The sequence below is a fragment of the Brassica napus genome, chromosome C8 (assembly GCF_020379485.1).
Source record: "Brassica napus cultivar Da-Ae chromosome C8, Da-Ae, whole genome shotgun sequence".
In the NCBI taxonomy this organism is placed as follows: domain Eukaryota; kingdom Viridiplantae; phylum Streptophyta; class Magnoliopsida; order Brassicales; family Brassicaceae; genus Brassica; species Brassica napus.
This window is the reverse complement of record NC_063451.1, coordinates 38,436,326-38,458,816: the sequence shown is the minus strand read 5'-3', so window position 1 is coordinate 38,458,816 and position 22,491 is coordinate 38,436,326. Positions and strand designations below refer to the sequence as shown.

General features: G+C 35.5%; 2 protein-coding genes and 1 non-coding gene across 3 annotated transcripts; 2 read left to right on the top strand and 1 right to left on the bottom strand.

Annotated features, from left to right (window-relative positions):
- Positions 1 to 6,322: 6,322 nt before the first annotated feature.
- Positions 6,323 to 9,149, bottom strand: LOC106367981 (autophagy-related protein 18d). Its single transcript, XM_013807844.3, has 5 exons — positions 8,940 to 9,149; positions 7,659 to 8,395; positions 7,225 to 7,456; positions 6,778 to 6,901; positions 6,323 to 6,629 (listed from the first exon to the last, which is right to left on the bottom strand). Exons 2-5 carry the CDS (start codon positions 8,373 to 8,375, stop codon positions 6,539 to 6,541), a joined length of 1,164 nt encoding a protein of 387 aa, XP_013663298.2. The 5' UTR covers positions 8,376 to 8,395; positions 8,940 to 9,149; the 3' UTR covers positions 6,323 to 6,538.
- A 110-nt stretch (positions 9,150 to 9,259) lies between these two features.
- LOC106364942 lies at positions 9,260 to 11,105 on the top strand. Its single transcript, XR_007327137.1, has 3 exons — positions 9,260 to 10,022; positions 10,379 to 10,651; positions 10,731 to 11,105. It is a non-coding gene; the product is annotated as an uncharacterized LOC106364942 (transcript).
- Positions 11,106 to 11,241: 136 nt separating this feature from the next.
- On the top strand, positions 11,242 to 12,410 carry LOC106364924 (putative thioredoxin H10). Its single transcript, XM_013804404.3, has 5 exons — positions 11,242 to 11,406; positions 11,490 to 11,569; positions 11,669 to 11,821; positions 11,896 to 12,018; positions 12,104 to 12,410. Exons 2-5 carry the CDS (start codon positions 11,531 to 11,533, stop codon positions 12,236 to 12,238), a joined length of 450 nt encoding a protein of 149 aa, XP_013659858.2. The 5' UTR covers positions 11,242 to 11,406; positions 11,490 to 11,530; the 3' UTR covers positions 12,239 to 12,410.
- The last annotated feature ends 10,081 nt before the right edge of the window (positions 12,411 to 22,491 follow it).

The following is a 22,491-nucleotide window of genomic DNA, read 5'->3' as shown; positions in this document are numbered from 1 at the left end:
GAATATGTTTCCTCATAATCAATACCAGGTCTTTGAGAAAATCCTTGGGCTACAAGGCGAGCTTTATACCTTGTAATCTCATTTTTCTCATTTCGTTTTCGAACGAAAATCCATCTGTACCCAACTGGTCTCACATCTTCAGGTGTGAGTACAATAGATCCAAACACTTTTCGTTTGTTAAGCGAATCAAGTTCGATTTGTATTGCTTCTTTCCATTTATTCCAATCATGTCTCTTTTGACATTCATATATGGATTTCGGTTCTGGATCATCGGTATCTTCATTTACCTCACTTGACACGATATATGAGAAAGCATCATCAAGGTCATTTTGTTCATTTCTATTCCATATCCTTTTATTATGGATGTAATTAATAGAAATCTCATGATTATCTTTCGATTCATGATGCTCTGATTCATCAGAGTCCTTATCATTTATTTCTTCCAAAATATTTTCTGCTATTTTGGGTGCATCATATATTTCAGCTTTCTTCTGTTTCCTAGGATTCTTATCCTTAGAACCAGCAGGTCTACCACGCTTCAGGCGTGTTTTTGGCTCTCGTGTGTCATCCTCCTTTTCTTGTTCATTTGGCATTTTGATACGAGCAGGAGCATTTGCAGCTGGTATATGAGATTTAGTTACCGTCTTGGTATCTGCAAATGCATCAGGTAGCTGGTTAGCTATACTCTGTAAATGCATAATTCGTCGAACTTCTAGTTCTGACTCTTTAGAAGGAGGATCAAGATATAACAATGATGGTACACTCCATTTTATATCACTTCCAACATTTTTGTTTTCTCCCCCTAGAACTGGGAATACATTTTCGTCAAAATGACAATCAGCAAAACGTGCTGTAAAGACGTCACCAGTCTGTGGTTCTAGGTATCTTATAATTGATGGAGAATCACAACCAACATATATTCCCAACCTTCTTTGTGGTCCCATCTTTGTTCGTTGTGGTGGTGCTACAGGCACATATACCGCACAACCAAAGATTCTAAAGTGGGAAATGTTTGGTTCTCGACCAAACGCTAACTGTAGTGGAGAATACTTATGGTATGCACTCGGTCTGATCCGAATGAGTGCTTCTGCATGCAAAATGGCATGTCCCCATACAGAGGTTGGAAGTTTTGATCTCATGATCAATGGTCTTGCAATCAATTGCAGACGCTTAATTAAAGATTCAGCCAAACCATTTTGCGTATGAACATGAGCAACCGAATGTTCAACTTCAATTCCCATTACCATACAATAGTCATTGAATGCTTGGGATGTGAATTCACCAGCGTTGTCTAGTCTAACTCTTTTAATAGTATAATCAGGAAACTGTGCTCGCAGTTTGATTATCTGAGTTAGAAATCTCGCAAATGCCACATTTCGAGATGATAATAGACAAACGTGTGACCATCTACTGGATGCGTCAATTAATACCATAAAATAGTGGAATGGTCCACATGGTGGATGTATCGGTCCACATATATCACCTTGAATTCTTTCAAGGAACTTTGGTGATTCTTTATCGATTTTGGTTGGCGATGGCCTTACGATCAATTTTCCTAGAGAACATGCAACACATGTCATTTTATTCCCTTGAGAAATCTCCTGGATTTTCAATGGATGACCATGTGAACTTTCTATGATTTTACGCATCATTGTAGTGCCTGGGTGGCCAAGGCGATCATGCCATAACGTGAACTCTTCTGGGTTCCGTTTTACTACAAGATTTGATTCGATCTCATCGATATAAGTATGATGTAATCCCGAAGGAAGTTCTGGAAACTTTTCCAATATGTGTTTTCTGCCACATTTTTCAGAAATTACATACATGTATTTCTTTCCATCCTCAGTTGCAGACTGAGTATCATATCCGTGAAGATATATGTCTTTAAAACTCAACAAATTCCTTTTAGAACTCGGAGAGTATAAAGCATTATTTATGGAAAATTTTGTTCCATTCGGCAAAGTAAAGTTTGCTTTACCAGTTCCTTCAATCACGTCTGCAGGACCTGATATTGTATTGACGACAATTCTTGTCGGTTTTATATCAGAGAAATATCTCTTTTGTCTCAGAATAGTGTGCGTTGTTCCACTATCTGGTATGCATATTTCACGAATCCGTTTCTTGGATTTTGCTCCATTAGTATTTTGATCCATTTCTGAAATTATCATAAACATTAAATAAAAGTGAAACGTGAAATTTATTCATTGATTATATAAAGAAAACACACAATAATTATACAAATATTGTTGTTAAAACAACATTATTCTTTGAAAACATAATTATTATACATTACAAATGAGGACTATTCAGCAGTCTTATTAGAAACATTTCCGTACTCTTCAAGAGTATTCTAGTCCAGCTCATTTGCGAAATCAGAGGATTCAAGGTATGAGGTCCCTTCAACGTTTTCCGTGAGGTTCACCTCTTTAGCCTTTCCTTTTATGGATTCTTGATATAACTTGCACAAATGTGGGGGAGTACGACAGGTACGGGACCAATGTCCTTTACATCCACATCTGTAACATACAGTCTCACTTTTCTTTGTGGTATCCTCTTCGGTTTCTTTGCCTTTATGAGGTTGTTCAGATCTAACCCATTTGTTAGATCTAATACTTTTAGGATAGTAAGGCTTTCCACGTTTGTTGTTGAAACGCCGACCACGACCTCGATTGGTATGGTTTCTCCTTCCCGAATATTCTACCGCCGTAGCATTCACTTCGGGAAATGCCTTGGCTCCCGTGGGTCGGGAATTATGGTTTTTGATTAGTAACTCATCGTTCTTTTCAGCCAACATGAGTGTTACCATCAATTCAGAAAATTTGGTGTACCCACATTTTCTGTAAATTCGGGATAAGACGTTGTGTTCTTTGTGGAAGGTATTGTATGTCTTGTCAAGCATTTCTGCTTCGGTGACAGGGTTACCACAATATTTTAATTGTGCAACTATCCTCAAGATAGTGGAATTGTAATCTCTAACCCTTTGGAAATCCTGAAACCTCAGGGTTTTCCACTCTTCAAGAGCGTGGGGAGATTGATTTCCTTTTGATTATCGAATCTGTCTTTCAAGGCTTGCCATAGTACAGATGGGTCCTCAACGTCTCCATAGTCGTGAGTTAGATTCTCATCTAAGTGCTTCTTCAGGAAGATTATCGCCTCGGCTATATGCTCGGGTGGCGATTTGTTACCGACTTTTATAGCTTCAGATATCTTTTTTATTACAAGATAAGGTTTCACATTTGTGACCCATCTGACATAGTTTTCGCCGGTTACTTTTAGAGCCGGGAACTGGAGTTTCTCGATGTTTGCCATTTGTATTTCTAAAACACAAAATAGTAATTTTATTAGAACTTCATAATTTAAAAACCGTTTACATTAATCATACAAGCAATTACAAGGAGAAGCGATGTAAATAAAATTAAACCGATATTCATCTTAAATTCACTCGGAGTAAATTCTCCAACGAATGAACCATAAATAGAAACACAAATAAAAATGGCACATAAAAACAAAAGTGCGCGAATCATCTTTCTTGAAATGAAAAATCGGAGGAGAGCGATTTGAAATTTTTGAGAGAAGATGAAATGTTTTGGATGATGAAATGGAGTGAAAATGAGTTGTATTTATAGATGAAAATTACTGTTCATGACCGTTGGAGAAAGGGGAAATTTTTGAAAAATTTTCTTTGTGACCGTTGGGGTTAAATCGAGTGCACCAAAAATTAGTCTGAAAATATCGTATTAAACGGTCAATCAAATCTATAAAATTTCATAAAAGTGAAAAATTATGACAATGAAATATTTATGTTATATGACAACAAATCATGCGACGGCTCAGCCGATCAATGCAGAATAATAAATAAATTATACGGCGGCTCGGCCGACCAATTAATAATAAACAGAATATAAGGCGGCTCAGCCGACCAATAAATAATAAACAGGATATAAGGCGGCTCGGCCGACCAATAAATAATAAACAGGATATAAGGCGGCTCGGCCGACCAATAAATAATAAACAGGATATAAGGCGGCTCGGCCGACCAATAAATAAATTAAATTACTAGTAAATAATATAGGCGGTATTCCGGCCATTATAACATGATATAAATAATAGTAGAGGCGGTATACCGACCATTATAACAGGGTATAAATGATACAAATAAATTTTACCAAATCGCAGAGTGATCGTGCTGATAACGTGTTATGAAATAACTTATAATTTATAGTATCGAAAAATTTAAATAAGAGTAGAATTCAATACCCGTAGGAAGCAAATAACACTTAATATGAGAGAAAGAGTTTATTATAAGGAAGAAGAAGAAGATGTAATTGTGTACAAAAGAGTGAGATGAGTGATGGTATTTATAGTGAGCAACAATACATAAAATATCAAAGATGGTGCTTGATTTGGTAAATGAGTGGGTGATCATAGTGCTTGATGAGTAGATGATCATAGTGCTTGATGAGTAGATGATCATAGTGCTTGAGTTGGTAAAGGAGTGGAGGATCATTTCAAAGTTTATCTTATAACAAAACTGAGTTTTTTTGTTTGTTTTTGTTTTTTTTTGGTATGGAATTCATACAAGTAAATTCTCTTACCAGCAACATTTGTAAATCACTGAATCTCAATTTGGACAATAAAAGCCAACTTTCACAATGAAAACAAATAAGCAGATGCACTTTTGTTAACTTTAAGCTATCTTCGATTTTAGTTTAAAAAAAGCAAATTTTGTCTCTAATCCAAAAAAAATGTTGAGTAAAACCTAGTGGCTTTACAACTAAAAGTAGCAAACTAAACTCTAATAGCTGATTCTAGAGCATATTTCTTCAACAACATCATCCAAGTTTTTTTTTTTAATTTCTTCTATTTTCACAAACTTCAAAGTAAATATAACTTCTAACATCCAAATGAAACAAACCAATAATTTATAGAGAATCATGAAGATATAAAACATAATTGTGAATATCGTTATTGAGATATGTATATTCTTATATCTAAGGATATACATATCTATATTCACAATTATGTTTTATATCTTCATGATTCTCTATATAATCAAATTTTTCTTCTCTTGATTTCATATTAAGTTATTTACACTATTCTTTTTGTTGAGAATTAATGCCACGCAAAACTCATCACTATTATTTATATTTTTCTTAAACACTCTAACACAAGAAAATTATGGTACTTAGTTGATAAACTGATTGGTTTTGTATAATGTTTGTAAGCCAAACCACGTTTTCATTTACTTTACAATTCTGCACAAAACATGTATTAATGAAAGAATATCATTATATCGATAATTACTCAAGTTCCATATATCATTTTGTATATATAAATTATTTTTATTAAACCATTTTATGTATATATAAACAATACCATTTTAATTAATTATTTTTGTTTTAACCTTATAAAATTATACAATATTAATGGCAACACGCCTTTGGAAAGATACAGTTTGGTGGAGTAATATATCATTGCTAATGGTGGATATATTGTTGTTAGATACCAACAAAGCTCAAACTTGCGATTCTCATGATTTGACAGCTGAGCTTAAGAACTAAAGTATTTCCAATTTTTTTGCTCTGAAAATTTTATGGTGTTTTCAAATCACGTCTAACACTAACTACATACATATATACATAACATAATCAAATTAACACAATTCAGTAAATAATATAAATTATTGTATAAAAAGCGAGATATAAAAATTTAGTAGTAAAATATTTTCAAAGATTTGCTTTTTAGTTTAAATATAGTTTTCTATAAATAGATAGTAGGTTTGGTCCAACAGCTATTTCTAATTTTATTTTAAAATGTTTTATTTTGTTTAATTATTATTTGTATTAAATTTTCTTTTATACAAATTTATTTATTTATTTTACGTCTTGTATTCAAAGTATAATTATTGACCGAAAGAACTCGACAAATTTTTTTTACTTCAACTCTTAAATTTTACACAAGATTTAAATATTTGTGTAATGAACATGGATTTTAAGAAAAAAGATTGATCAACAATTTTCGTTTTGTCTATTTTATTCTGATGACATTTTAATAATTCAAAGGAAATTGGAGCTATCTATCTTATATTATTAGATCTTATGTTTATATTTTAAACCAATTTTTTTTTAGTGTTTTCATTTTAAAAAATTTCGAGTACTAGTTACATTTTTTTTTTTTTGTAACACCGAGTACTAGTTACATATAAACACAAAATTTTATTAAAAATGCTCTCATAGGCGACATCATTCCTTCCTTAACAATTTGTATGATCCGAGAAATATTGTGCTCACGGCAAAGACGTTGCTCAAAGGCATACAGGTGGTAAGACTAGAAAACTCAAGTTGATGTTCTTTATGATCCTGTAAGAGGGAAACTCATCAAGGAGTCCATGTATTGGTTTGTACATTATCCCAATCAAGAATACAATTCCTTTAATCCAGTAAAGCTTGGAAGAATCAACTCTTACGCAGTTTCACCAAATGTATATACAAAGCCAGTGGTTATGTACTTAGAACTTGAACCCGACCACACGTTCTGGCTATTTTAGGGTCCCCGGCTTCAGAAAGCGGACGTATTCAAGCTGAGTCATCTCTCCTCCGTTCACTGGATCGAAACTGCATCTGTAGAAACTGCAAGGCCGATAATTCAGACATAAGTTTGTGGTTACTTTATGGTAATATGATATAATGACTTGTGTAATGGAATTATGGAAACACATATGCTTGATTGTGAATGATGATGCGAATGTATTAAGAGAGATTTAGAAAGGCTTGTTACCTTCCATCCATGCCGATAATAGCAATTGTGTTCTGAGCACCAAATGCTGCAAAGAATTGGGTGACTTCTGGTACATGGAACTGAGCAAATGACCACTCCGAGCTGAAATATCTTGGCAGAACTCCTGCAACATTATATGTATATGTTCAGTACAAGACAGAAGAAGCATGCGTTGGTCCAGGCAATAACTTTCTTAGTAACACATGAACTTTCCACATCTAAGCAACGCAGTACTATTGAGTTCACTGATTTTTATGGATTCAAGCTACAAAAGATCCTCCTCATAAACCAAGAAGTTTTTTCTTGGAAGTTTCACAATTTTACCGTCTCGGTATTGTTTAGCGGCTTATTCTTCCTCTGTATAAGCAATTCTTAACGGAAACAGCAAACATCATACTTCACGGTAACACTAATTATTTTTCAGATGTCTCCTAGATTTTATCTTACCTCTCAGAAATGACAATGACGAACCAGGGTTGACACCACTGGCTGGAGTTACAAGAGCCTGCAGGGAATTTGAAGACGTCTCATGTTCAGTGGAGTGTGAGTCCTCCCCAGAAACCCTCACTCTAAGAGAGAAAATATGGACAGTCCCCTTGTCGCTTGATACTGCCAGCCATTGCACATTCGGTGAAAGAGCAATGCTATAGATATCTGCTCTGTCCGTTCCTCTTCGGACCTGAAACAATGCAGCATTAGATTTAATAAAGCAGACTAATCAATCAGCAACGCTATCTAACTAATTCTTTAATGTTACTAACTAGTACCAAAGTCTTTTCTTTATGAATCATGACAGAAAAGTATGTTTGCGCAACCATTGCCTAAGAAAATGTGACATACACAGCACATGGGTGCAGTGATGATTCTTAATCAAAGTATACCTCTTGCAGACGAGTTCCATCCATTGTGTTGAAAATTCTAATCAGAGTTCCCTTTGTACTGGCAGTTGCAAGAAGCAGTCCATCCAATGTCATGGTCATGCACGCGATATTGGCGTCATGAGCGTTAATGATCTGTACCATGTTAAGCCCAAAATGTTCAACACGGACCTCTCCTCGACGAACACCTGGACAGGCCAGCACAGATGTATTCATATGATGAGAGAGGCAACACAATCCCCTTGGATTCGCCAGGTTTTCAATCTGATGAAGAAGTCTTAGGTCCATGAAATTGTAGACATATATCTTGTGTTCGAGAACAACGACAATCCGATCCCTTCTTAACTTCACTGCACGAATCTCCGACCTGAACGAAAACTCACTGATGCAGCGGCTCTGATGATCATCCCAAATCAGTACTTTGTTCGAAGGGTACTGAGAGTTAGGTCCACCGCCAACGAGCGCCAAGATATTACTCCGGAAAAGCATCTCCACGATTTTAAAACCCCCATCCTTGAGCTCTCGCCTAAACGTTTCCTTGAAAGGCTCGCAGTTATATATCCGGAAACCATGGCTGGTCCCAGAAGAAAAACAGCTGTAATCCTGGTTCCAAGAAACAGAAACCAACTCTGCTCCATCACTGTCACCAAAACCTGGCTCTGGAGACCTAAACCCTCGTGGGTGGAGGATCCCTTGCGAGTTGTAAAGAGTTGAAGTCATTGTTCCTTAACAGTTGCAAGCTAAAATAAAAAAAAAAAAACAAACTAACAAAAGTAAATATCAATCCCCACTTCAAGAGACTCTCTGTCCAATAAGATCGAACAAAGCAAATCAAAGACAAAATTGTTAAGAGTTGAGTCATGCCAAACCATTGTCATAATCAAACCCTAAAACACTAACCACCTTCACAATCCTAATCAAACAAAGACTAATACACAATGCCTTGTATAAACTTAAGAAGCTAATCAAACGCAAAGTGCAAACAGATGAACAAAGCTTTCTCCAATCAAAACAAGTCATGACCACATAGTCAATGTATCAGAAGACCACTTGCATAATCAATTTCCACCATGATCGAGAGAACCTCGTCTACCTGAAAACACTATCTGAGCATCTGTTCATTCATCATACATTACGATCGCATCAAACAACAATTCTTACTCCTAAAATCCTATTAGGCCAGATTCCAATCTAAATCTACCCGAACAAACACAGCCACAAACTAAGATTCCGATCAAACCAATAACGAAGAAACGATCGTCGATTCTGATAAAAAATCCTCACCGATTGGAAACGAAGAGATAGAGCCAAGGATCAATGCTGCTGCTGGTGGCTGATTCAACGATGAACAATCTCCCTCTCTCTACCTTCTTCGATGACTTCGCTACGGATAGGTTCCCTCTCTCTTACTACTTGTGCACAATTTTACCTTCGTCGAAAAGTTCCGATTTTTTTATTTTTTTTTAAATATTTTAATAGGTTGGATATGTATGGGTTTAGTCAACTGTCGTCATAAATAATTAACTTTTATTCTAATACAGGCAAAGAATCTTTGACACTTCTATTAATGGGCTTGTTCCAATACGACTCGGCTCGGCCCATACTGTTCTCTATAATTAATTATCTTAATGGGCTCATTATTTAAGTCTGCCAGGCCCACATTGTTCTTTCAAATTCAATCATCATCGAAAGATCACCAGTCTTGCAGCTCCGACGACGGCGAAGGTTGGAGAAGAAGGATCATACAGTTTTTTTTTCCTTAGGGTTCTTTCTACGTTCGATTTAAACTCTAGAGGACATGGTGAAGCCCTCTGATTTCAAAGCAGTTCACAGACTTATTCAGTTTCATTACACTCGAGTCGTCAACCCCGTCACAGTTAGCCGCTCAAAGCTCATCGCTTCGTCTTCTCCGGCGGATTTTCCGTCAAATGGGTTTACTCAGTTTCATCCTAAATCCAGTTTCCACACCTTTTCGTCGATACCCACTACGAAAAACGTCGGCTTTTCCCAGATTTGCGGACTTGCCTCGGTTAAACCCCGCTTTAAAAACGTGAACTTTGCATCGGCGTTTAGGCTGTTTTCCACCTCTGGGTTTCGTAAAGTGGATGGGAGTTTTGCGAGGAAGGTTGTTGAGAAGCCGATGAGAGCTGTTAGTTCGAGTGTTGGTAGATACAGAGTGGCGTTAGGGTTGCATGTTGATGCGTTTGGAAGAAGAATAGCCTTGTGGTGTTTGGAGCAGGAGGTGTGTTCGTTTGTATTTTCCTTTGGAGGGTCATGTTTGGGATTGCTAGCACTTTCGTTGGTCTCTCTGAGGGTATGGCTAAGTATGGCTTCCTTGCTCTCTCCTCTGCCATTGTCGCATTTGCTGTAAGTGTTACGCTCTTTCTGTGCTTATCTATTGTAACTTTTGGATTGTCTTGAACTTTGAGAGACAACTTAGGATTGGTTCAGTGGTATAATGATAGAAAATGTGGAACTGTTCTTAGTTTTCAAACATATTTAGTACTTTTTTATAGTGTATAGATGTGAAATTGAACAATTGAGATAGCTTTGAGGGTAACCAGGAGTAGATATACAGGCACATTATGATTCTGTTTGTAAAATTTTAATCAGTCTTGCATTTGTTAATCTATTGCAATATCGTTACCTTCTTTGTCTAACTTATTTGCTTGTGTTGTTAAGAATGAGTGCTCATACTATTATCCCTATTTTTCTGTTGGTAGGGTTTATACCTTCGTGCAAGGTTCACGATAAATCCTGATAAAGTTTATAGGATTGCAATGAGGAAGCTGAACACAGCGGCTAACATTCTTGAAGTTATGGGTGCTCCTCTGACAGGATCAGACTTACGTGCTTATGTGATGTCAGGTGGTGGCATTACATTAAAAAAGTTTAAGCCAACAATTAGGAGCAAGCGTTGCTTTCTGCTGTTCCCGGTACAAGGTGCTGAGAGAAAGGGTCTCGTTAGTGTTGAAGTCAAGAAGAAGAAAGGTCAGGTTTTTTTTTGCTTCATCTACTTTCAATCTGCATACGAGTTTTGGTGTATTTCTGATGCTCATGTCTGTTTTTGTTCAGTATGACATGAAGCTACTGGCAGTGGATATACCAATGGCGTCTGGTCCTGATCAACGCTTGTTCCTTATCGGTGATGAAGAAGAGTACAGAGTTGGTGGTGGTTTGATATCTGAGTTGAGAGATCCTGTGGTGAAAGCAATGGCAGCGGCAAAGGAGTTTGATAATCTTGACAGAATTGAGGACGAAGAAGACGAGGAAAGAGAACTTCTAGAAGCTGAAAGGAAGCAACGTGAAGAAACCGAGAAGCTTGAAAAAGATAGCTCTTAGTCGCTTTGTTAACATCTTCAGTGGATATAAACAGAATACTATGTTACTGCTTTTGGTTTGTGTCTTACGTAAACCGGTTTTGGCTTGAGGGAAAAGAAAGTTTCTGTCTTTCCGGTTAGTATCTATTTAAACATCTATGTTGTCTATTTTACAAAATTAGCAATTGGTTATTATGGATCATCAAATCCATCTGCATTGTCAAGAAAATAGTTTTCCGTTGAAGAACCACAAGAAAAAACGTTGCATTGTTTCTTATTGACTGTTCTTGTGATTTGATTCCCTCCTTATCTGTATTCTTCTTGTGTTTGTATTCCCTACAAAAAATTGTTACCTTCGTTCTCTTGCCTTTAGGGTTAAACTGTTTTGAATTTCAAGAACAACAATCATCTAAAGCTGGAAAGATTTAGAGGTTAATCCTCTCCTAAGATCTCTTAATTTGTCATACCTAGATTCGTTTATTCTTACGTTTGGTTTGATAAACTTCTGATTCAGGGAATGAGACGCAAATCTAAATTTGATTGTGTAAAGAGTTGATGGGAAATCGCTGTGCTAGAACTCCTTCTTGTAGAAAGGTATAATACATCTTGTAGATGTAATGTTTCATTAGCCATTAGCTTCAGAATCTATGTTAAGAAAGAAGTAATATAAAAACTGCATGTATGTGTTTACAGTTATGGTCACGTATATGCTGCTGCTGCAGCAACATCAACAACACCAACGGTCAAGCCCGAAGCAAACATGGTTCCAAAGGAATGGTCTATCCTGTAACAAGAATCGAAATATGGGAAGAAAAGGTCACAGAAGCTAAAAACAATGGCAAGATTGTAAGCTTTCTTCTTCAACACGTTTCCTCTTTTTCTACTAGAGTATAACTAACATAACCATTCAATCAAAACAGCTTGTGGTGAATTTCAACGCTTCATGGTGTGTACCTTGTAAAAAATTAGAACCAATATTCAGAGAACTTGCTTCTAGATACCCTTCAATGATATTTGTAACCATTGATGTCGAAGAGCTTGCTGTAAGTAAACTGGAAGCTTTTGTTTTTGACAAGATAAACTAATCTTTTGAGATTTGAGATTGAATTTTCTCTGAAAATAAAACAGGAGTTTAGTAATGAATGGAATGTGGAAGCTACACCAACTATAGTGTTCCTTAAAGATGGGAGACAAATGGATAAACTTGTTGGTGCAGAAACATCAGAGCTTCAGAAGAAAACAGCTGCAGCTGCAGATCTCTAACTCATAAAACCATAAACTCTTAACAGAACAGAGAGCAGAGTTAGGTTTTTTTTCCATTGTCTGTCAGAGATTTGTTCAGATAAACTTTAACTTGCGGATGAAGTAAGTGTTATGAGATTTGCGAAACTTTCATCTACTTCTCTTTTTGTAATTTTACCAAATGGTTTCAGTATTGCCAACAAATATTATACAAGTTTCTTCTTCTATATATATGTTTAAATTCTTTTAAAATTTTATACATGATTTTTTTCTAGTTTGTTATTTTATACTATTTTATACAGAGATGACCTAATGATCAAGGTTTAAATGCTTCTGCATCAGACATGAGGATTCGATTCATAGAGAATGTATATTTCTTACAGATTATAGAATGCAATTTTTTGGGAGGTTTCATACTGCAATGGAGGTTTATAATTATTTGTAATGGAAATGGAGACTATATGCGAGTGTAAGAAAAACATACATAAAAGTTAGAAAGGTTAAATGTATTATTCAAACTCAATGTGCAATGAATAACAATATGACTTACGTTGCCAAAGGACTAGGATGCACGTCGAATAATTAACCAAGTGATTCATGCTGTTTCTCATAAAGAAACATGCAAACTATTTTAAATAGAAAGAAAAAAAAACAAACAAAGGAATCTAGAGCCAATAAAAAGCTGTTTCTTTGGCCATCTTCAAATCCAAATCGTTAAAAGACTTATGAGCTCGACGTCAACTTATGTTTCAGATCATAATATTTACAACATTCTTATAGAAGTTTTCACGTGCCTGATCTGAATTCATATAGTAATATCTCTTCTCATTGCTTGCTTGAAAGATCATCAAGAAAAAGGTTTGTACCCTGAAGAAGAAAAAAAGAAGATCATCATTGGTCAATCATCAAACCATGATGGTGAAGAAGGAGAAGAAACAGAGTAGATCTCAATCTTCTACCGAGAAGAAAACTCTTGAACCCAAGCTTCTCTCCATTTTCAGTTCTAAGGTAGACTTCTCTTTCTCTCTCTCTATCTCTCTTCTTCCTATTACCCGTTGTTCTCCGGTTCTGGATTTGATCTCTGGCTGTGTTTTTGGTACGTAGTTGGCAAGTGGTAAAGACATGAAGCATATGTTGAGAGGCATGAGTAGTAAACCCGCCCCCGGATTGTCTTGTCAGTCTAGAGTCGTGAGATGTCCCAAGTGCCACAAGCTTCTCCAAGCACCTGTAGATGTGACTATTTACACATGCAGCGAATGCCACTCGATTCCCCAAGGTACAATAATAGCCTTCTCTAACTCCCCACTCTTCCTTGTCCTTAGTGTCCTCTTGTTTCTTTCTATTGGATGCAGCGAAACGTTTGGAACAGGAAAACAATGATAAATCTATTCCTCCAGAGGATCATCTCCTTCCTTGTCAAAACCGCAGCTTAACTCCAATTAGAAGCACTTACCGAAAGTACATCTCGAGGGCATCATCATCACCTTGTTTTGAAAGGGGTGATGCTTTTGCTTCAGCGAGAAGCTGCTCCGGTGTAGTTAAGTTATCTATTACAAAGAAAGAAGATGCTACTACTACTACTCTCTTTGATTTACTTAGACTTGTGGATTCCGGCACAAGTGTTGCTGAAGATACTGTTGTTATAGATATTCATATCTCGAGTTCTTCAGACAAGGGCTCTGGAGACAGAATCACTGATGCTGTTAACCTGGAAACGAAGGGGATTAAAGAAAGAGACACAAGGAGGAGCATATCAAGCGAATTTTATGATTTGAAACTGGAGGCGTTTCAGCCTGCGTCAAGTGTGAATACTAGGAAAGAATCTGCACAAGGTGGTGGTGGTAGTGGTAGTGGTAGTATTACTCCAGTGAGAAGTAGTTACCGAAAGTACAGTTCGAGGGCATCACCACCTTTGTTTGAAAGAGGTTATCATTCAGAAACTGCATCTTATATCCGCAGAGAATGGATGACAAGTGCTACTCCTTCCCCTTATTCTTATGGCTACACTAGTAGCCCCTTCTGCTGCTGCTTCGCCTGTTCGTTTCCAAGGTGAGACATCTGATCAAAAGTACTATCACTGGTCTTCTCAGCAGTCTAGGATGCATGTTTCTCAGTTATCTATTACAAAGAAAGAAGATATTGCTCTCCTTGATTTACTTAGATTTGTGGATTTTGCTGTGGATTCAGCTTCAGATAAGGGGATTAAAGAAGAGATAAGGAGCATATCAAGCAAATTTATAGATTTGACGTTTCAGCGTCAGTGGAACCACAAGTTAAGGGCTCAAGCATCACTTCTTGGAGATGGAGGATCAGGAGAGATCCATGAGGAGCAGTCCAAGCATGAGTATGAGAACATAAGCAAAAGACAAGAGTTGTTGGAAGAGAGAGCGGGGTTGCACTTGGAGGAATATGAAACCAACTATGAGGATAACTACAGCAACCCATTTGAATGGATGACTCCAACATTTCATGTGCCTGAGTATGAGCCAGATGAGGAGGAGCCTTGGCTAGTGGATGATAACAAAACCAAAGAGCTACAAGTTGTTGGTGTAGTGGTGGAAGATGGAGCATCTCTGCACTTGGAGAAGTTTGAAAATGAAAAAACGGTACTGGACCAACCAAGGGAAACTATATTCAGGCTCAGTCTTGATGACACACTAGAGCAAGAGTGGGTCACGTTTGATTTGGAGACGTCTCAAGAAGTTATAGTGAATCTAAGGCAGACCTTTAAACAAGGTGACACTGAAGAAAACACACCAACATCTGAGAAAGAGAATGAGAAGTCAGGACGAACCTCTGAGGTTGTGGGTCTGCGTCATACGTTATATCAAACGCAAACTTCACCTCTTAGTACACTACCAATTGATACTCCCATTGGTTCCCCACGGCATATCCTGATGCGTTCACCAATGCATTCCCACATAGTTTCACCACTGCGTTCTCCCACCAACTCATCTGGATCACTCTCTGATGTATTGTCCTTGGCAAAGTAAACTTGAAGACATTGTTAAATAAGTCTGTACATTGTTTCATTTATGTGTGCAAGTGACTGGATTACATGTAAGGGTTTTCTACAGGTGTTTTTATAGAGCTATATATGCTCTTCATTTACTTAAACACACAGGATTACAGGTTGCGTCTGAAGAAAGTAGATTCAGAGCTATATATATGGGTTTAGGAAAACAAGTGAATTCATGAACCAAAAAAAAAAAAAAAAAGAGTTACCTTTGCGGACAAATGCAAGAAACTCAGGAACTCTCATTCCTCCTTGTTACTTGTCCTCTACGTCTTTTCTTAACCAATCAAATGGATGATTCCTTTCTCTCTCGAATTTTCAAAAGACGAACCTTTTTTATAGACTACATGCCATCCTGGACCTATATAAGCGAACAACCTGCCGTTTTAATAACGTAATTTATTATTTAGCTTAGTACTTCTCTTTTCCTTTTGTCTCTTTGCAAATGGATTCTCTCATACAGAAAAGGTAAAACAATCTCATGTAACGTCATGAGTTCCAAACCTCTTAACAATCTGCGTAAAACATTAAGCAAAAGAAAAGAACATTCAGCTGTATCATAAAAAAGGAAAGAAAAGAACATTCAAGCAATATCATATCGTACATGATTAACGTGATTATATCATTCTTCTTCACGGGGTGCAGCAAGTGGTCAACTACTACTCATTTTGTAGGGTTTGAAACAAACCAAACAAAAAATCAAATCAAATCCAAAACCCACGGTGTGTATGTACACCGCTTCTGTACAAGAGTAATTCACCTTTAAAAAGTACAATAATTAGTGCTTAATTACTAGTCTAGTTTACCTTGATTACAAGTCTAGGTTTGGGAGTATATCTTCAACTTTCCCTTGGTTGCAAAATTTCCCCTCTCTTGAAAATTCATTGAGTTTTATTTAATGAGATGAGAGGGAGTTGCATAACCAGCATTCGTTATCACATCCTTACATGCTAACATGCATGCACAAACTGATGTTAAAAATTATCAAGAACCATAGTTATGTATGAACCCACCTACTTGTTAAAAGTTCATAACTGCACTCACACATACTATATGTATGAACGTACTTGTTAAAAGTTCAGAACTGCACTCACACATCCTCACACATGTATATGAACCTAGTTGTTTTTTCTAGATAAATGTGAACCTAATTATTATTTTTGAACAAATATATGAACCTAGCTGTTAAAAGTTTAATTAACCCTATTAGTTATTACATAAGCTCAAGGCGTGGATTTATGGTCATGTTGGGTTTTGGTTCGAAAGATTATCCTCAGTTGTTTTAGGTCACCCATGAGCTGAGCTGTATCTTAATTTTTCCTAAGCTTTTGGATGGAAAGTGCAATTCCGTAGTTTTCTTTGCGTTTCATATATAAGTTATAACTTACTAATATAATTTTTGTGTGACGAATTCACTGGGTTTTTTTGTATGATTTACATGTTTGGAAAAAATGAAACGTATCTTGAAATGATTGATATATATATTCGAGTTGGAAATTCTCAGTCGTTCGAAATGTTGTCATGTCACTTTCTACAAGAGAACACATTTATTGAAATGATTTAAACTAAAAACAATTAAACAACATATAATATAAATTCGACTTTAGGATTTGGAAGAAAAAATCGAATCTATGGAGATTGTGACTATATTTGAGGGACAGCACGAGAGTCATGGAAGAAGCTTCCGTTTCTTTACCAAAATGTTGCGACTTCAACTTTGTGGATTATTCTTATAACAATTAATCAATTTATATCTTCATTTTTGTATTTTTCCATGTAAATTCCTTTATAATTATTTTTATCAGTATGTTAACAAACAAAAAATATTCTCTTTCCAATGAGAACTTTCTCATTGTAGACATGATATATGAAGCTTCCTCCATTTTTCCTTTGTGTAGTTTTCCCTTTTGATCTCACCACATTAATTTGGTAAAAAACAAATGTTTTGGGTTGGTTTGTACAATTATTGGCCTCAGCATACGATACCCACTCACCACTTTTTGTCATACACCCCTGTTCGTTTTCAAAACGCTGCGTCAAAAACCAGCAGTCAAAAATATAAAAGGATTTTAAGTGACAGCTCAGCAACCAATAGGAAAAGAGGGCTGAAATATGCTAATGTTCGCCGCTAGCGACAGCTCAAGGTATGTGCGGGTGACGCTGATTTAAACAGCGACGATAAAATAGAAGAAACGAGGAGCAGCGACACTCGCCGACGGCAACTCTGTAACAACACTCCACTGAAATTCCTCTCAAATACTTGTTAATTTTTGGTCGCTGTTCTCTGACGCGCGTTAGAGAAACGAACAGGGGTATAATTCTATCAACACATCTCAATCAACTGTACATGTTTGATCCACGTTCACTGACCGTTCCAATCATTTGAAATTGTTGAACCGTATAGAATGGCTAAACCAAGTTTTTGAATGATTAATATTAATCACCCTAATCGATTAAATTTATAATTCAATGTTTGTTAATCACATAAAACACTAATAAGCAACATCTACAATTTCAACCCCTCCTCAATTTAAAATATTCATAAAATATATCAGCTTTTTGTGTGGTCAATTAATTTGAATATTAATATCATCCGAACCCTAAATCTTACAGTACGTGTGTAATATAAATTACTTATGCCATAAATTTCTTGAAAATAGTACAACCTCCAACATGCTGAAGCAATGTCCTATTAGCTAGGGGTGTTGTCATGTAGTGATTGATCAGTCACCATATATCTTATCCACAGACAGTAGCCCCTCCCCCCCCCCCCCCCCCCCACCTCTTATTAAATTGTCTTTCGAGTACTTAAACATCGCACATAGACATAATAGCTAGTTGTCTACACAACTTGATGACCACACTACTACCATATTTCATTAATTATACGCTGATCCATTTGAAAATTTAAAACATATACTATATGTCTATACATATGTACATTTCAAAATATATAATTTAAGATGCGATCCTAAAATAATAAAAGTGTAATATGTTGACCGTTATATAAGGTTGAACCTACTCATCAAAACTGTTAGAATAATAACGTGATGGAACTTAACTTGAAGTTTATCGTGGCTAAAAAAGCGTTTATTCGTTAAAACTTAAAACTCTATGCATGTGTCAAGTAATTTGACATGATGTTTTTAAGAGTATATATAAACATGCATGGATAAAAGGGAGCTGTGAAGATATTGAAAAGATATGATAAATGTGGGAATATATATAAGGGGTCTTTAGAAATGAGTATATTCTCTTAAAACAGTTAGAAACTTTGTTGCAATAGAGAAAAGTGGGCATAACTGTATGAGTAGAATTACAATAGAAATAGTTTTTGTTAAGATTAGTTCATTTATTTGCAATGGTAGGCAAGAGTTTGCTCGATGGAACATGTTTTGTTCTTAGTCTTAGCCTCTTAGGTGTGAGCATAGGTTAGGAACTAGGCAATATAATAGCGGTAATGATTAGGGATTAATATCAACAATATAAGTTATATAACTACGGGTTTGCCTAATAAATATATACATATATATATATTATTTATATAAATCATAAGTTTTGTTTTAAATGAGAACTTATTTAATAAATTTTGCTTTTTTTTGCTTTGAAGTTAAAAAAAGAGAGTAAACATAGAAATATCTCCTAAACAAAAGATGATATTTGCATTAAATTGTAAAACAAAAAGAGAAAATGATGCAATTTAGAAAACCGGATTCTAATATTAAATCTGGTCACTGGTCTTGCCGGTTTTTAACTGGTTTTAGCGTTTTAGATTACATCTGGATTTTAACTTAAATTATACTCGGGTATATAGACGATCCACAGTCAGGCCGGTCAGTCCAGCATTCACAGTCAGACTAGTCGGACCGGTCGGTTGGATTCAGTTTTCAAAATTCGAGTAAAATATGGTATAATGTTAAGCTAAATTGGTCCAGTCCAGTTTTCAAAATCCGAGTAAAATGTGGTATAATGTCAAGCTAAATTATAATATACGTAATCACAAATATGTAATTTAAACATTTTTTAACTTCCCGCGCCATGCTAATAGAAGTTATAAAGTTATATAACTATGGGTTTAGCTACTTCAAACTAGTGGCCAGTTCATTTATTTAAAAAGGAAAGAAAAAAGAGGTGGGTTCAATGTTTTTTAACAGTAACTAATTATCTCTCTACTGAAAATCGATGTCCAGTGCATTCGATGCAATACACAAACGTTACAATCTTTCTAAGTGTTAACCAAGTGTTCTTGGTTTGGTGGTAAAGGAGGTACAGCTATACTGTCCGTCACCCGGGTTCGAGCCTTGGCCACAACGGATTTAACATCCCTTCTGTTGGGGCGCTGGACCCCCTACGGAAAATAGTTGGGAATGTGGCTGCCCAGATACCAGAGTTACCAAAAAAAAAAAAAAAAATCTTTCTAAGTGTTATCATACTGTATTATAGGAAATAAATAATGCAAATGGAATAATGCAAATGGAATGTACTTTTTCTAAATTAGACATATATAGGCCGCCATCCAAAAACAAAAGATAGGTCACCACTGGGGAGCTTTTCAATCGATGTAATTATAATACCAATTTGTTTTTTTTTAAACTTAAAAAGGTTAAATACGGGTCTATTAAAGACACAGATCTAACCTCGGGTGGGAAGTGCAACCCACGGATGGATCTTCTCCCGGATATTCAAATGGATCGTAAGCATGAGCTCATATCTGTGTCGTCACATGTGGAATTAATAATTTCGCACTAGAGGGAAATCAATCCCTAGCATGGACCAACAGGGCAACTCCAATTTGTTAATGGATGATACTAACAATAAACAATTTCTAAGAAGACAGCTAATTGTTCAGATTACATTAAGCACAAGTATATTTTTAATAATTTTTTATCGTTTATTTCCGTGTTAACACCTATTCTCCCATTTACTTTTCCTCGCATCATCCGCTTGAAAAAGCAGTATTTTAACATCATAAATTATTCCGATGGGCGATGACCAAAATCAATAATTTTGTTATCAAATAGCTATAGTTTATTGGATCTCTTCTATTGGTCGGCCTAGCTCTGAGACTATTCTCATTATATTAAAGATGCGTTGTGAGCAAAGACTTTTAAATTAGAAAAATGCCGTCCTAAAATATGTATTAATGAATTTGCCAATTGTTTTATATCTCATTACATACAAACTTCGACTAGAGACCAACTTTTTCAATTAATGAAAAAGTTGTGACTCAACAACCACACTTTTGAGCATTGATAATGCATCTCATTTATGAATCTGCCTTCAAATCTGAACAGAAGTTATTGGCTTTCTGAAGGTGTACTACTCTCTATCCTTATGTTCTGAAATATAAGATGTTTAGAATAATTTTTCTGTTCTAAAATATAAGATGTTTTCATCTTTTTAAGTAACTTTAAGTTTACCAAAAACTGTGTAACCAATCAAATTTAATAGTTTTATTTTGTAATTGGTTGAATAGTTTTTAGTTTATAATTAGAGTGATATTTTCTAGGTAAAAAATAATTTTTTTAATAAATGTATACTATCCAAAACATCTTACATTTCAGAACAGATGGAATATATGGTAGCTAACCCAGAAATAACTTAAAACTAAAATTATTTCCTAATTGTAGTCATTAGTCGGTAGTTACTATTTAATTTAATTTGAGCTGTAAAATTGTTTGGTCAGTGATCATATGTTTGCAGATAAATTAGGTTACAAAGGGTATCTCCAACCGTACTTTATTTTTTACTCTAAACATTATTGTGGAGTAAAATATATTCCAACTCCACTCCATTTTTAACTTCAAAATAGAGTAATGACTAGAGTTACTCCATTTATAGAGTAATCTCACTCATTACTCTATTTTAGAGTTAATTTTTTTTTATATGATCGTGAGCAGATATATTACCAAATTAGGAGGCCAGTTGACACCGTTAAATTACTAATTTCTTCATTAACTATAGTGATTTTCTATAAATGACCCCATAATAAATTTTTGTTTGACCCCTTATCCGTTCTTAACTTCTTATTTCTTAAAACTAGTTATTTTTTCCTTATTGTTTCATCACGAAAAGGAAAACTAATATATATTATAATGCTTGAGTTTTTGCTCTCTCCTTAGAGTGTCTACCTCAGCATTTCATATACTTTGGTGAGACTCATCTTCATGTTTTTGTTTTGATATATTATCTATCCGTAAAAACTTACAATAAATATCACTTGGTTTACACATTTTTAAAAGGTTAACAACCCGAGTTCGAATAGAAACCATGAGATTTTTTGCATGTTTTTATGATTAAGTTTAATTAAAGGCAATTATAACTTTTACAAGTTGTCTTCCTCTTTAAACTTTTAGGTTTTCTGTAATATGGACTCCGACGGCTCATAACTTTTCACGAGTTATACATCAATTTCTTCATTTTTTTGTCATTTTCATGAAAACATCATGAATCTTTATATATACTACTCGATTATAGGATGAAACGAGTAAAAATTATTTTTTTTAAGGAATCCTGATTTTCGGACCGAATCAGTCTAAATTGTCACTGTTGGTGCCCGGGTTACGTTTTTCCGGCAATTTTACGGTCCTCGGCGGTGAATTTTCGAACAAGGTTGTGCAATGAATTAATGGTTGTTGGATCATTTTAATTAACTCGCGGCCTATCACACCCAGTTTCTATATAAGCCTTAAAAGGTAAGGCTGATGCGTCAGACAGACCCAAAGAAGCCTCCTAATAGTCTATTCTTTTTCACAGTCTCTAAGCTAGGGCCTAGGGTTCTTCCACTTTGTCGCTTAACTCTCATATCCGATGATAAACCATTACACTCTAAACCGTTCTATTAAGTGTCGCGTATCATTGAAACTCTTTAAGTTGATAGAATTTCATAGTCCTGCTGAAAACTTGATTAATATAACTTTCTTTGTTGTTTGTTCTACTTTCCGAAGTTGTCCACTAAGACCTTTACACCATGGAGTGATTCACTAATTTCCTAGACTTGAAATCCGAATTAGAACACATTGGTAGTTTCAAGCAGGAGAGGTGAACAAAATTTTTTACATAGCCGACAACTACATGAACAACCAATGAAAAGAAACACAACTTCTTGGACGGACTAAGAGAGTTCGCATAGACCTGAGAGGAGCTCATGGTGATTCATTTTTTATTTCTGTTAAAAGATCTCGCCTTGACCATATTTATAGGGTTATGTATATTCTCTTGCTCTATGTCTAATAAAAGGTTTCATTATTGTTTGGGG

What these genes read in the sequence shown, in the direction of transcription:
- LOC106367981 (XM_013807844.3), bottom strand. Translation starts at nt 8,375, where the DNA reads ATGACTTCAACTCTTTACAACTCGCAAGGGATCCTCCACCCACGAGGG. An exon ending in ATGGAACTCGTCTGCAAGAG is followed by an intron (nt 7,457 to 7,658) that starts GTATACTTTGAT and finishes GCATTGTTTCAG; the next exon opens with GTCCGAAGAGGAACGGACAG. An exon ending in GTCATTGTCATTTCTGAGAG is followed by an intron (nt 6,902 to 7,224) that starts GTAAGATAAAAT and finishes ATAATGTTGCAG; the next exon opens with GAGTTCTGCCAAGATATTTC.
- LOC106364924 (XM_013804404.3), top strand. Translation starts at nt 11,531, where the DNA reads ATGGGAAATCGCTGTGCTAGAACTCCTTCTTGTAGAAAG. An exon ending in GAACTCCTTCTTGTAGAAAG is followed by an intron (nt 11,570 to 11,668) that starts GTATAATACATC and finishes ATGTGTTTACAG; the next exon opens with TTATGGTCACGTATATGCTG. An exon ending in TTGATGTCGAAGAGCTTGCT is followed by an intron (nt 12,019 to 12,103) that starts GTAAGTAAACTG and finishes AAAATAAAACAG; the next exon opens with GAGTTTAGTAATGAATGGAA.